This window comes from Stegastes partitus, unplaced genomic scaffold (genome assembly GCF_000690725.1).
Source record: "Stegastes partitus isolate 25-593 unplaced genomic scaffold, Stegastes_partitus-1.0.2 Scaffold798, whole genome shotgun sequence".
NCBI lineage: Eukaryota > Metazoa > Chordata > Actinopteri > Pomacentridae > Stegastes > Stegastes partitus.
In genome coordinates this window covers 169,377-184,684 of record NW_007578529.1, presented here as the reverse complement: position 1 = coordinate 184,684, position 15,308 = coordinate 169,377, and the positions used below count along the sequence as shown (strand labels likewise).

The 15,308-nt window shown below is 42.7% G+C and overlaps 1 protein-coding gene across 1 annotated transcript in view; it reads left to right on the top strand.

The window, feature by feature from the left end:
* The first annotated feature begins 2,856 nt into the window (after positions 1–2,856).
* mast1b (microtubule associated serine/threonine kinase 1b) overlaps positions 2,857–15,308 on the top strand; it is a 36,025-nt gene continuing 23,573 nt past the window's right edge. The window contains exons 1-4 of the mRNA XM_008292276.1: positions 2,857–2,867; positions 2,926–3,020; positions 8,764–8,839; positions 11,766–11,843. Of these exons, the coding sequence (XP_008290498.1) occupies positions 2,857–2,867; positions 2,926–3,020; positions 8,764–8,839; positions 11,766–11,843 (260 nt within the window). The remainder of the gene's footprint in view (positions 2,868–2,925; positions 3,021–8,763; positions 8,840–11,765; positions 11,844–15,308) is intronic.

Here is a 15,308-nt window from a genome sequence, read left to right as displayed (position 1 = left end):
GGAATTGGATTGCAAACACGCTGAGTCATACAATCATTGGTATCAGCGACCGAGCGGGACGGCACCTGATACGCCGGATGTGACCGGATGGGACTCCAGCACGCAATCACCTGTCAGCTCGTCGTCTAAAACACTCCACAGTGCAGGAAGGGTATGAACAAATATGAATACATTACTCAGATATGAACAGATGATGTAACAGAGAGAAGCACTGATGGCTGCAAGTTCGACAAAAAACAACAGGACCAGGAATGGCTGGAAGGAGCACGGTCACTCAAAGAGGTTCCTCTTCACTGGTGTTCATCAGATTAGTTGTTGTGTACAAGCACAAGTGTCCTTTTTACTTTATGATCCAATATTGAAAACTGGCACTTCCCTCAGTGGATGGAAACTTAGGAGATGAAGTTGGGAAACATTTCAAAAGTGCACAGAAAGAGAGCCAAGAGAGCTTCCCAGAGTCCAGATCAATACCTTTCTCATTTCTATTTCACCCAGACCTTCTCCTGCTGCAGCCTCAGCCTCAATTTTTTAGAATTGTGCTGTATTGCCTGGCCTGGCATCACCAGACAAATGCGAATGAGTCCAGAGCTGCTCAGTTCATTTTGGATTTCCAAGGACTGTAGGTACCTACGGGTACACACTAAAACACCTCCAGATAAGTACACAACCAATCACAGCAACAAAGCAGGTGACACAGTACTGAGTAAGAAATTACACTGTCCAAGTCTTTCTCTGGTCATTGATTAAACCTCTAAATATTCATCTCTCTGTGTTTAAGTCACACATTCAGAATGCTTTCCATGATAATAATCACTTCCTGTTCGACAGATAAAGACAGACAAACCCTCCACCTATAGATTTCTTGAACAGCAGTTTTAAAGCTCAGCATAATTGCTCCAGCTGTCACCATCTTGGCAGTGCTTGACTTCTACTAACTCCCTGTTAATCCAAAAAAATGAGCAAAGAGGTGGAGCTGAGGCGGGTCTCTGGGTCACAGACTGCCCCGTGAGAACATCCACCTGTCACACAAAGCAGCAATCGTACATAACATTACCCCTTATTATAAATTAAACGATTGACTTATATAAAAATTCCCCTCCTGTGCTGTTTTTGCACCAGTCTGTAAACACGTTTATTTTGGCTTTAAAGTTGGACAGTTTAACATGTGGGGTCCATGGGGACTGAGTCACTTTTGGAGCCTCAAGTGGACATTTGAGGAACTGCAGTTTTTGGCACTTTGCTTTTATCATATAGGCTCAGCCACATTTTTCTTTTTTTTTGTCATCGTATTGAACTTCCCTAAGTGTTTAATAAACGGTTGTGATTGGCATGGGGGAAACCAGGTGGCAGTCTGTTTGAACACGAGGGGTCTAAGTTACCCATAGCTTTTGTAAATAGGTTTCCAAATTGTAGTCATAGTAACTTTACCATTCACACAATTTTTTTTCATTTTTTTGTTTTTAGAAAATCATACAATATGGTCCAAGGATTTTCTTAAAATCTAAAGGGTCTTAAGGGTCGGATTATCGCGTCACAGCTGTACTTGATTTGATACGGCACATTGGTAAACACTGTACATATAGTCATATGAGCAGAATAAATTGCAGTAGAAAATAATTTCACAAGTATTTTTTTTACATAAAAGATTTCTTGCTGGAGGCCACACCCCTTTTCTCTATAAAATAATATCCCAAAATAATCTTGGTTTTGTGTTACTCTTCCACACGACTGTACTGAAAACATCAGGTCCTCTAATTGACGGTTTGTCGAGGCGGCCTAATGCTGACGAGTATTTAGAGCCGGTCGGTGTTAACGTGACCACAAGCTGTGCGCGTCCATCTGCTTTCATGGGAACAGCTTGTGGATTGAAGGGAAGAGATTTGTCCAAGTAAAGCTGCAGCAGGGTGCGAGTGTTCGGAGTAGAAATTCTTCTTTCTGCCTCACGTGACCTGGATTTATTTCAATGAATCAATAGCTAGTTAGTCACTGAATAAATATTAACAAGAAGATTTGATGAAGAAAGCTATATAGCATTAATATAACAATGGTCTATCTGGAGAAAGTGCATCTCTTTTCTGTTAGTGTCTTCCTCTCTTTGGCTCGCTGTGTAGATTTTGTCTAACTGAGGTGTGTGTTTGTGTAGAAATGGCCTGTCCCGCTCACATGTGACCCCATGTGACGGGACTGCAACAGAAGAGAGGAGGCAAAGCAGCCACTCTGCTCATCCCACAGCAGAGATGAGATGGTGCCGTTTGCATGTTGTTTGTTCTCCCTCCTTTGTTCCCAGTTGTATTTATTTGCATTCATTTCTGCCTTTCACACTGACTCGCGAGGCACATGTTTGAAAAGCCTCGGCAATAAATTACACCGCCGCCGCCGCAGTGGGATTCTGACAAAATAAGTGGATCAACAAAAAAAAAAAAAAAAAAGCTTGCTCAGTTTCCTGCCTAATGGTGTGTGAGTTAGATGCCGTAATATCATGTGTGATACGAATGTGTGCTGCGTCCACCGGCGGATTTGCAGTGACTCAGTGCGTTTAAGTGCCCCAAACACAATTAACCGAGGTCATGGAAAAGTGGGATGTTTCTGCCATGTTTTTCTCCCCCTTGTTAAATCTCTCTTTTCGCTCGCTTGTTTGCCACTTCCTCTCTTTCCTCCAACTTCTCTCGCTTGTTCTAACCGCCCTCCTCTCCTCCTCGTTTCTTATCTCGGCTGAGAGGAGCCAGACAGGGATGGATGACCGAGGAAATGGAATTCTCTTTATCACAGTTGTGCTCCCTGCAGTGAGCCATGCATCTGCACGTGTCAGCCTTTTGCATGCAGCAGCCCTACGTATATTTATGCACAGAGATCCCGATGCCGATACTGTATTGCACACAAACAAGCGACCACCTCATGTTTACGTTTCTCTCTTTTTCTCTACAGTTGTCGTACAAGCAACAGAAAAAGCCTGATCCTGACCACCACGTCTCCCACGCTGCCTCGTCCACACTCCCCTCTGCCTCTCCCCGGACACCTCGGTACGTAAAGCGACTCACCCAGCTCTGACTTCAATCAGTTAGCTTCCAAAATATAAATTTAGGAAGTTGTTGTCGTTGGCTTCTTGCACTAAGCTCATTTCTCGGATGTCTTGCGATGATCCGTATTTTAATCCTCTGAACTTCAAGCAGTTTCTGGGTGGTTTTTTTTTGCTCCTGTCACACATTTCACTGCAATATCCTGAACCTCCATGGAGAAAACACAATCATGGCATGGAGTAGAAATAACTCAAACCTGTTTGCTGTGCAGTGTGACACAGTTATTATGCTATAAATCATTTTAAAAAAGAAATAAAAACAAAAAATGACAAACCCTGGAATCATGTACAACAGTTTTCTAAATCCACACAAGTGCTTTCAATAAAGAACCCATTGACTCTAGATATAATAATAATATTAATAATCCATCCATCCATCATCTGTACACCTTAATCCTCACTAGGGTCATGGGGGGTCTATCCCAGCTGACTCAGGGTGAAGGCAGGTTCACCTGGACAGGTAACCAGTCTATCACAGGGCTACACTTAGAGACAGACAACCAAGCACACTCACATTCACACCTACGGACAATTTACAATCACCAATTAACCTCAACATGTTTTTGGACCTTGTGGGAGGAAGCCGGAGAACCCGGAGAGAACCCACGCTGCACGGGAAGAACATGGAGACTCCACGCAGAAAGATCCCGGGTGTCCTCACCAGGACGCGAACCGACGACCTTCTAGCTGCGAGGCAACGATGCTAACTTTGCAGCCCAACAATGATAATAATAATGATGATAATACATTCGTTTATATAGTGCTTTCTAAGAAATTCAAAGACGCTTTACACAACAACAACAACAAAAAAACAGAACAATGAAGTATTGTAGTGTGATAGTCAGGAGTTTATGGTCAAAGTAGGGAAATGCCAGATAAGTGCCATGAAAACACAAAAACACAACTGAAACAAGTTGTTTGTTTTTGGACAAACAAGACATTTGCGGAAACACTGCAACACCACGTTTTCACTATTTTCTGGCATTTTTGTTTGTTTGTTTTTTTAAATCAACAATTAAAATAATCTTTAGTTGCTGCCCTTTAATGAACCTTCATCAAACCAAACTTCATTCAAAAAGTTCCAATTTAATCGTCTGGCCACCCAGACGATCATCAGCATCACTTTGGTTCAGAATCTTGCTCAGTTACATATGATAGATATTTAACTATTTATATCTTTAATATGTTTCCATACTTGCCTCCTTCTCTCTGCTTTGTGTAAAAAACAACCTGCAGTTCAACCAAAAAGCCTGAATATTTGTCACATTACTGGTAACCACGACTGAGTCACCAACAAGTGATTGTGATGAAATGATTTTTAAGCTTTGTTTGGATCTTTTTCCCCAGATTATACTAAACATCACACGTGATTAGTTCAAAGACTGTCTGAAAGCTGAATCCAGTGATTCTTTCTGTTTTTACAGTTTCTGGCTCTGATAAATGGTGTAATGTTTTTGTTTTTTTTAAAAAAGACAACAAGGCTTTCAAACCCGTTGGCAGGTTTTGGTGTTCAGAGGATTAAAATAAAACTGTCATCCTGGTTTAGAAATGCATTAGATTGTGAATTATCTTTTTAAAGACTCCCAACAAAATAGGTTTATGTTGCTGGTTCATCATAATAACAACAGTTTATGAATATGGCATTTTGTGTTCTCCACTGTCTGGAGACCATCCCTCCACTAAATTACACATTTAATATTCATAGGAAATGATCCTCCTTCTTGTCAGGATAGATGGATACTACTTTTAGACACACCTGCCCGGTCACACCTGCAGGTTACCTGTAAACACCTGTGCTGACATAAACCCACTGATTGTTTGATCTGTGTTACAGCATATATCCGCCTACCTGTGGTGGTCTGAGGCTGCCTCCCTTGGTTGTAGTTTCCCTGTTCAGATTTTGTCAGATTAATTCCTTTATTCTCGGTTCTTGTGGTTTTAATCCCAAGTACGGGGTATTTCCCCGCCGCTCGTGAGCTAACGCGCCAAGTGGGGCTCGTGCTCTGCGCCGATTTACGGTGAGCAGCGGGAGGAAACCACTTCCGGTTCAGTGGAGCCGGCATCATCACGGCTGTGATTCTTTACCGGCGTACTGTTCGTGGGTTGTTCCTCTGATAATCAGCAGGTGAGGAAACCTTCTTCCGGTGTCGCGTCTCTCTGTCGCCGCCTGATGCGCAGTGCGGCGGTGCGCAGCTAACGGCGGTCCATGTGGAGCGCAGACTTTCGCGTTGGATGTCTCCTCTCTTGCTGCCTCCCCCCTTAACAGGTCCATACCATCTCGGCTCTGTGGGTCCCATATCCCCTCCTTGGCTTAGACAACTTCCTCCACAGAGTTAGCTTAGCATGAAGCTAATGACTTCCCACAGAGTTGGTTGTAAACACGGAAGTGAGAACCCCGTGTTGCCTCCAGTCCCCGCCCCCTGAAAAGGTGTCACGGTGTGGTACCTGGTTTTTCCAACTATGGCAAGGCACCAGGAACATTTTTGTGTGGGTTCTGGAGTTTTCCATGTTTTGGAGGATGACCATTATAGGTTCACCAATGTGCACTGTTAACTGTAGAGAGACAGGGATGTCTGCCATTACTCTGTGAGGTGTAGTGGTGATACAGGATTAGATCCCTGTCCCTCCATGTGCTTCAGCATCCTCCTCCTTTGACTCCTGTTGCAGATCTGAAATGGATTTTCTTTAGCACTAAATTTCTGCTGGCCTTAACCTCTGCCAGGCCAGTGGCGACTGCTGCAGGTTTTTGACAGGGGCATTCGGTGTAGTTTTATGTTCTAACCTTGTGTTCTTCATCTGAATTCCACTTGTCTTAGTCGGTTGAGCTACTGTCACTTGCCTCTTCCAGGGAAGACCAGGAGGACCAGCACTGGTTTTAGCCTTGCCCTGTCCAGGCTTGGCAGAGCACATCCAGTGACTGACCAGCTCTTTGTATGCTTTGACTCAAGCAATGTGGACAGGCCTATGTTGAAATCTTGGCTGGCCTGCTGGATTGTAGACACCATTCAACAGATGTGTGTTCTCCCGTGGTGTGGCTGCCACATGGGCACTGTGGGAAGCCTCTCTCGCTGGCATATGTGCAGCAGCCACATGGTCATCTCGCTCCACTTTTATATCAAATCCATTACCTGCAGCCAGTCCCTCCTTTGGAATGGGTGCTTGGTGTGACTTATCAGTGGATGGCTGGACCAGGCCTCTGTCCACCTTCACTATTTCTCTTTGTCAGCTTAGCTGCTTGCTAGTTGTTCTGAGTGGGGTCAAGCTTGCATCTTGCAGACTGGCCTAAGTTGCCCTTCTGCCTCTCAGGCCTGGCCTTTGCATTGTGCAGCGCCTCTGCCTGGTTGGTATGTAAATAAGTGTACATTTGCAAATAATTAATTTGTGATATCCTGTGGTTTGGGCTGCACCGTCTCCTCACAGGGTGTCTTGAAGAGTTAACCCGTACATATGTAAAGAGACGATCTCTCCAGCTCTTTGGCCTCTCAGAGACACGTTTCAGTCAAAACTATCAGTGAATTCACACAGCACGGTTGCTTTATAGGTCGCCTGTGGGGCATAAACGGGAAGCCGGTGTGGTTGAAAGAAGTATCCACGTACCATGATGAGCAGAGGGGTTCATTCCCTGTTCATATGAAATATGTAACTAGGTGGAGAGATGGTCTCTTTACTCAGAGAACCAAGGTTATATTGTAGCATACATTATATGCTTATTCACTCTCTTGCCCAGAGGGAGGATCGATGCCCTTCTTATGTCTGTATGTAAAAGTGAATTTAGATCTAAGCGTTGATTAGCTTGGATTAGCATAGCGATTTCACACAGAGAAACAGCAAGTTGGCTCTGTCCAAAGGTAATAAAATCCACTTCCCAACACCCCTAAAGCTCCGTGATTAAGGCGCTATATCATGTTTGTCTAATCTGTATAAAACTCAAAGTGTGACAATGACATATTGCAGTTTTTACGGGGGATTATGTGGCAGATTGTTTCTTGGTCATTACCATGAGGTTTCCAGGCAACCAGCAGAAAGTCCAGGAAATTACTGCTGCCAGCGAACAAGTAGTCTGCATATAGCTCCCAGTGAGCTGCAATATCTAATATTTGCACTTCAGTTTTGTAGACTTGTTGTTTCCGCATGCTTTATGGTAAGCTGAGCTGAATGTCTGGCAGTAAAAAAAAAAAAAAGCATATTTACGATAATGTCAAACTATTTGTTTAGTGAGGTGAATACTAAAACAGAGCTCTTGCGGAAAGATCCACATCTTCAGGTGGCCTAACTGGACATTTGAACCTTCTATATCTTCAGCAGCAGCAGAGCTCATGGTTGGAATTAGGCTGATGTTTCTGTACGATTAATTTATGAATGTGATTAATCACTGAGGATTGTCATCAGAGCATGGTGGCGCAATATCACAAACTTACTTTAATTCAAAAATCAGAAAAATAAACAAATCTTCTTGATGCCAGCTTCCATAAAAACACAGAAGAAGAGAGCTAGCCCTGTGTGGTGCCGAAAGCAACTCATTTCTAAAAGGGAGCAAAACCATATAGCCACATTTACAATCTTACCGCATTACAATGGATGCTTATGCATTAAGATTAATGCAATCACATTTGGTGTTAATCCAAATACTTTTAGCCATGTATTCTATCTTACCATAAAATATTGGACCGTGCACGCTACAATCTGTAATATTGCACTATGTATTTTTGGCAATAACAACTTTTTATTATTATATTGTTGTTGTTATTCATTATTATTATCAGTCTTTATCCTACCGAACCTGTCGGCATGTGTGAAAGTCATGTTTTCTTTTTTAAAAATTGCACCAGTTGCCAATCAGAATCTGTAAAAACAGAGACTTTCCAGTGGTACTTGAACTAATCACATGTGACGTGGGGTTCCATGAGAAAAAAATAACCAAAATTACGCATAAAAAATAAAAGAGAAGAAGCCACAAGTGACTCAGCTGCAACTGAAATATTGTTTGCTTTACTCCCTTTAACTCAGAGATTAGCCAAAAACAAACAGAAGAACAAACCAAACCCTCCTTCGTGCTGAAAGCAGGCAGCAGCAGCTTCTTCTCATCTGTTTTATTATTATTCTTATCAATTGGAATAATTGCTATTAATTGCTTCATAAGCTTTGTTTCTGTTAATTCTGAAAAAAAGTGAGCTCGACTGAGCATGCTAAGGTGCTCATAGGTCGGGTCACTTTAAGACCCACAAAACTAAACTACGGGGAATAGATTCAAGAAAGCGGGTTGTGTTTATCGTACGAGGGATGTCCCTTTTAAATTTGTTGGTTTGATTGATTTACCTGTGAAAAAGTCCCCGCTCAGATTCCTCAGTACATTAATCAGAACCCTTCTGCTCACAGAACCGGGCGGCACAAATATAAATCTTAGGCTACATCAGTCTGAAAATCAATGACGGCCCTTATGGTTTGGAAAAAAAAAAAATCTTAATCAATTTCACACCATTTTCCACCCCAAAGCTTTACCCAGTTATTATGAACAGTCACAGCGTCGTATTGAACCAGAGGATCTGTCTGAGTCGGCTTTAGTGCTGCACCTCACAGGGTGTCCTTGCTTCCCCCTGTGGTCATTCAGACCTTTATTACCGTGTCACACCGCTTCTCCTGCACTTGTGTTGTGTCTCATCCTCTGTATATGTTTGTTGTCTCAACAGGAAGCAGCCCTCTGGACAGCCCACGAAACTTCTCTCCCAGCAACCCGGCGCACTTCTCGTTCGCCTCCTCCAGAAGGTCTCTGCTTTGTGCATGTTTAAGTGCGTTTGCTCGCTGTTGTGTTTGGATGTGACAGAAGTGAGACAGACAGAAGTCAAGTCAGTGTGAGACAAAGAGCGGAGGGAGGACGAGGGAGCGTCGGAGATGTGGAGGTGTGGATCTGTTGTAGCGAGAGGTCTCGCACATCCCGGGGAGCGGGAAGCCTCGCTGGTTCTAACAGGCTGACTCATGTATGACAGGACCAGGCCATTACATTCACAGCACCTCGGTGTTTGTTCAGGCAGGAGGGATGTGTGTGTACACTGGTGTGCATCTGCTCATATGTGTGTGTTTTTACATTTACTTAAAGGGTTAGGAGGTTACGAATGTGTTTGCTGCATGTAGCAAGAAGGAAGTTTTCTCCTTTTATGGCTTTTAAAATTAAATCATGGTTAATTTAATTTGGCTTTTTAAAACACTCCAAAAAAGACTCTTTCATGTCAAAGCAGATTTTCACGATGTTAATTAAACACTAATATTAAATGTAAAATAAGTGACTGCATAAGTATTCACCTAATAAGTGATTTACCTTATTCATTAGCTAATTGATTCTCACAGAAACAGAACTCATCTGAATGCAGTCAATGTGTCTCACGTGTGAATATTTGTACAATCATCTATTTCTGTACTTTCGTTTAGGGCCAGATTTTGTGGCTAGACAGTATTTCAAGTGAGCTAAAATCTTAATGCTGCAGGATGCACTAGTATAAGGGAAAATAATGTACCTGCAGCTCTTTTATAGCAGTTTGTAGGAGTCTTTCTGCCTGTTCCAATATGACACCACCTCTATGCACAGACCCCCCCAAAAAAGAACGTGAGCCTGCACAGAGCTGTGACCTCAATCCTCTCCAACACCTCAGTTATCAGCTGGAACACTGACTTCACTAATACTCTTGTTCTTCAACGGGAGCAAATCCATGCAGCCACATTCAGACATTTTACAGCAGAATATAAGAAGATTATTATATATATATATATATATAAGAGGATTCATGCAATCATATTTGGTTTTAATGCTCAAGTGTCCACATACTTTTGTATTTTTTCACAAAATCATTTTTGAATTGCACACTGTCATATGTCTACAGATGTATGAACTGCTCTTTAGATTATTGCTACTATGATTATAAATCCTCTGAACCCCAAAACCAGCCAGTGGATTTGTAAGGCAGGTAATCTTCCCAAATTCCCAAAATAACACCATTTACCAGAGCCAGAAAAAGGTAAAGTCAGATAAAATCTTCAACCTTTCGATGGACCTTGAGCTGATCGTAAGTGATGTTTGGTTCCATCAGTAAAAATAAGCAAAAACAAAGCTTAAAATTGTGATATTTTATTGAACTCTCCTTCCTCTATGTAAAAGTCAATACATTCTGTGTTCTTTGGCACAACTGAAAAGTGACTCCATTGCAGTCAGCAACAGTGGGACCAAAGTTCAGTGGATTCTCAGCTGAACTGCAGGATGTGTTAGCACAGAGCAGAGAGAAGAAAATGGAGTCTGAGAGGAAAATAAAACACACTTGGTCAATAAAATAAATGCAGCATGGTCCAAAATCAGCATACAGAGGATCGAGTTATCAGCAAGTTGTTCACAGATACATTCAGCGTGGTGACAGGTCTTTCTGGAGTTAGCAGTAGAGTTTGCTAAATTTTTCAAACCACGAAATTCAACTTTCATTTTTGTATTTTTCACAATTTTTTTTTCATACTGCACATGACACATTTTTGAGTTCTCTCTACTTCTAGCCACAGTGGTTCTGTTTCCACTGAGGTGCAGGACTTAATATTGCAGTGAAAATTGAACACATAGAGAGGAAAAATGTGACAGGAGCACAGAACTCTTAGAAATTGCCAAGTAACAAATGCTTGTTCTTGTTCAAAACATGTGAAATGGGTCAAAATGTAAATGTGGAGCATCCATAGCTTTGATATTTGTCAGTTAGACTCCTGACTTCTGATTCACTCCCTACGAAGAAGCAGGTGGTGATAATATACAGGCTACAGGTGGACACTGGAGGGAAGGTGGAGCTTTGGTGGGGAAGTAGCAGCACCTCTACATGGGTGCACTGAATATAGTATGCTGCAGGGAAAAATAAGTTGGGTATATTGCAGGCGAGTCTGTTTAACTTACAGGAACTCCATAGACCTCCATAGGAACTCTATACCATAGAACACCATGCTGGGGTTACTGCCATTAGTCTGACCATTGGTTTATAATTGGTACAAGCAAATCTTTTATTTAAGATGAACACAAGGTGAAGAAAATAGTGGACACAGTGAAGAAAAAACTACACCTATCCACACTGGAGGATTCATTTGTGCACACTGGAGCAGCTTTCATGCATTATTGCTCACAATGATTCCATGTTTTTATCATTTTAGGATTTTTTTGTCACAGTGGATGTAGCTGTCTGAGCTTCTCAAACAATGGTTAATGTGCAGTATGTGCGTATTAGAAAGAGGAAGAGTTTACTGTCATGCGTTCTATATGCAGAAAAACATGTGAACAAGGCCAATTAGACTGTTGTTTGTTTACCTCTGCTCCTCCTCAGCCTGACATAGCATCGTGTGCAGAAGCTCTGGGATGCTAGTAAATCCTCTGTCCTCATTTATCAAATCCGTCTGCCTGCCTGTCACCGTGCGATTGAGGCATACAGAGGCACACTGAATGAGTCTTCTGTCATGCCCTCACTAAGGAAGGCTCCAGGGACAACCTAGATGTATTATAAGTCATTGGTCTGCTGAGTGGGGTTTTTTATTCAGTGTCCCTGTAGTATGTGAAATAAGGTCACTGTCACATGCAACAAAATCCACCTCTGTCTGCAGCTTATATGATGCTGATTTAATGGTGGAATACATGCACCACGCTGAGCTTTACATAACGTGCTATTTGTCTCCTCTGCAGGGCGGATGGACGGCGATGGTCTTTAGCATCGCTGCCGTCCTCTGGATATGGCACCAACACTCCCAGCTCAACGGTAAATACCTTCACTCCTTTTCCATTCTGATCTATTATGCATAAGTCAGAGCTTTCTACCCATGAGTACGAGCACCCGAGGGGGCACTTCTGCAGCTAGGTGCGTGCGGAAAGTTTGATTTAAATAATACACTCAGCTGCCAGTTTATGTAGTGCACCTGGCTAAAAGTAATGCAATCAAATGCAACAATCAATGGGTCATTCCACCTCAATTCACCAAATTGTAAAAAGAATGCACTTTTATTTGAAGCACTATGAGTTGGAAAACCACAATTTTTCTTTTAGCCCAGTTGCAATATTACACAACTCCTCCAGTTGGGACCACTGTTGAAGTGGTTTCACCTGCCATACCTGTCATAAATGCAAAAAAAAACCCAACATTATTTACTTTTTTTTTCTCATAAAGTCTGCCTCTGCCTGGCGTCATACTTTACGTTTTTACAGCTACTATTGGAACCAATCACAGCTCAAAAAACAACAACAACAACAACCAATCTGCCTCTCAGGGTGAACAGTAAAGGTTTTATGTTTGGTGGGATATTGGAGTAGAGAGAAATGTTAGTTTTTTGACAAAATTTACACCATCATCTCCTCTATTTTTTGTTCATTGTTGACCACTTTGGTCTGCAGCTGGGTGATGGAGTTTGGCAACTCAACTAGGAACTCTTGGCGCATTGCTGAGACATCAGATCGGACGCTGTCGATCAGTTCTTTCATGTAGTCTGGCGTGATCATGCCGGAGCAGGTGTGAGCTTGTGAGCTAGCATCGCTATGGCTAGTCTTGTCTCGCTGTTTTGTGGTTCTGGATGTTTTGCTGGCCATTTTTCATTGTTTAGCGGTTTGGCAACCCACGTACTCATTCTGACGATGCTGTATGACCGACTTCTGTTAGGTTACCTCACATAAGGATCGAATAAATAATCATTAACAAGAGGAGTGCATGTGAGGACGTCCTCACTCCGCCATGACACCGGAACTCCCTTCAAAATTTACACCATCATATCACTGGTTTGTGTTATTCCATCATGGTTGTATCGTTGAAGACCACATGTACATATCAGTGAGTCTGCCAAATATCAGGACTCCAGCTCTATTATTTCTCAAGTTATGGCTTTTCAAACATTACTGCACAGATTGAAGTCAACATGACCCATCCCTCTTTAAGAATTTTTACCTCCAAAACTAATATTACCAACAACTCCAGATTTTACACATGGTTAACTCCGTCAATATTCGCCACTTTAAAAAGGATTCAGTCAAACTGAAGATGGTTGGACGTGGGGCATTTAGTGAATTGAGGCAGAATGACTTTTATGCCAGAAACTGGTATGATTCAGTGCTATTGTAGTGTATTGACAACTGCATTAGTTTTAACTGATGTCTCTAATAAACTAGCAGCTGAGTGAATATTCTCATTATCAATACAAAATGATTAAGTCATGACACTGCTTACAACAAAACCTGTTCACTTCAAGATGTCGGTCTTTACAGCTTGAGCTTGTTTGAAGAAGTAAAAAGAAATGGTTCGTACATTGGTGCAGTGTTGATCTTTACAGCAATATCTGATGAGCATCAATCTGAGTCAGTACACCACAAGGCAAACCCCCTGCTGTGTTGTGCTTGAGTTTTTGTCCGTGTGATGCCCAAAATATTGAACTGAAATACAGCAAAGCTAAAAGTCTAGTTTGAAACGATCAGATAAATGGCATTTGAAACAGCCAGAGGTGCTGGATAACCAGCTGAGGCAGATAAAAGCAACGAAACCAGCAGCAAAGCAAAAGCAAACTTGACCAAAGACCAACTGAAACAAAAAGATTATTACAACAGTTTCATTAAATAAATAACAAACCCTTGATAAGAACATATTTAGGGTGATGTTGATCCAGCTACAGCTATCTAACATGCAGCTAACTGCATTTGGAGCAGATGTACTTTAATCTCTGGATCACTGTTTCACATCTCTTCAACGCAGCAGGATTTCATTTCTCTGTTCGGCGTTCTTTAAAGTATAAAGCGAGCGTCGTTTTCTGTGCCAAAGCGTTTCCCTAAAAACACATTTAAACTTGGTCCATCTCCAGCTCATCGCTCCTTCCCCTCCCTTGTCTTTCGGTGTGTGACTTGTTGCGTAACCGTGACGTCAGAGGCCTGGTTCCTCGCTTCCATCTGGCCGTGGATGCAGGGTTGGATGGATGTAGGGGGGGAGGAGGAGGAGAACAGGAGGGGAAAGAGATGAGTGCCAGGCTGGTGGGATGAGAGGGTCATGAAAAAAAACTCAGCGCACAGAGGGGAGAAGCTGGCATGCCATACATCACTGTTCCACAGTAATTTAACCACAGGACGGATTTAGTCAGATGCTAATTTTAGAAACAAGAAAGAATATTTCATTTGAGGAGATGTTCTGAATAACTCAGTCTGAGCCGGTGCCGGGTTCGTCCCACCTGCTCCAGTTACAGAAATACAATAAATTGTCATATTCTATCAACCAGTCAGAAATGTTCTCTGTAGCCAGTTGCTCGCCTAAAACTCTCCCAGTTTGAACCTTAAAGTAAAGTACAGTAAGACATGAGGACCATTTTCATAATTAAATCAGGTTTATTGTCATGTTGCTGTACATACACAGTAATACAGGCAAGATGAAGGAGCGTTTCTTCAGGATCATTAAAGGTTTGCGGAATGAACTCCTGGGATAGGCAAGACACCAAACGTTCACTGTCACTGTCTCCTGAAGGGGGCGCTGCGTCCCTACGCACCGCCATCACGTTGAACATGGAGAACCTCTTCAGGTCCTGGTAGGTCTTCAGGGACACAAAGACACACATGATGATGAAGCCACAGATGCTGTCCAGAGCTAGCTGTCTGTCTGTCTGTCCTGAACGATGTCGTCCCCTCCAGCTGCATGTTGTCATGGAGCCATGTTTCTCTCAGCAAACGTCCAGCTTGTTGTGGAGGGAGCGGACATTGGAGAGCAGGAGGACGGTCCTGCTGGTCTGGAGGGGGTAGCCTTTAGCCTAGCATGGATCCCAGCTCTCTTCCTCCTCCTTTGTTTACATTTGTACTATTAGCGCTTCCTTCTCTCTCGAGTAACTGCTGGCGTCATCTCCGATCGGACTCTGTGTTGGTGTGGCACAGGGGTGTCCAATCCTGGTCCTCGAGGGCCACAGTCCTGCATGTTTTAGATGTTTCCCTCTTGATTCAAATGATCAGGATGGTTATCAGGCTTCTGCAGAGCTTGATGATGAACTGATCATCTGAATCAGGTGTGTTGGAAGAGGGAAACATCTGAAACATGCAGGACTGTGGCCCTCAAGGACCAGGATTGGACACCCCTGACCGAGAGTCTTTACCTTTGCTCTATGCACCCTTTCAGGTCTGGATATCTTTAATGAGTCTGTCGCCTGATTGATCACTGATTGATCCTCCAGTTAGAAAAGTAACCAGGGTTCAGTCTCAGTGCTCTGATGAAGGCAAATG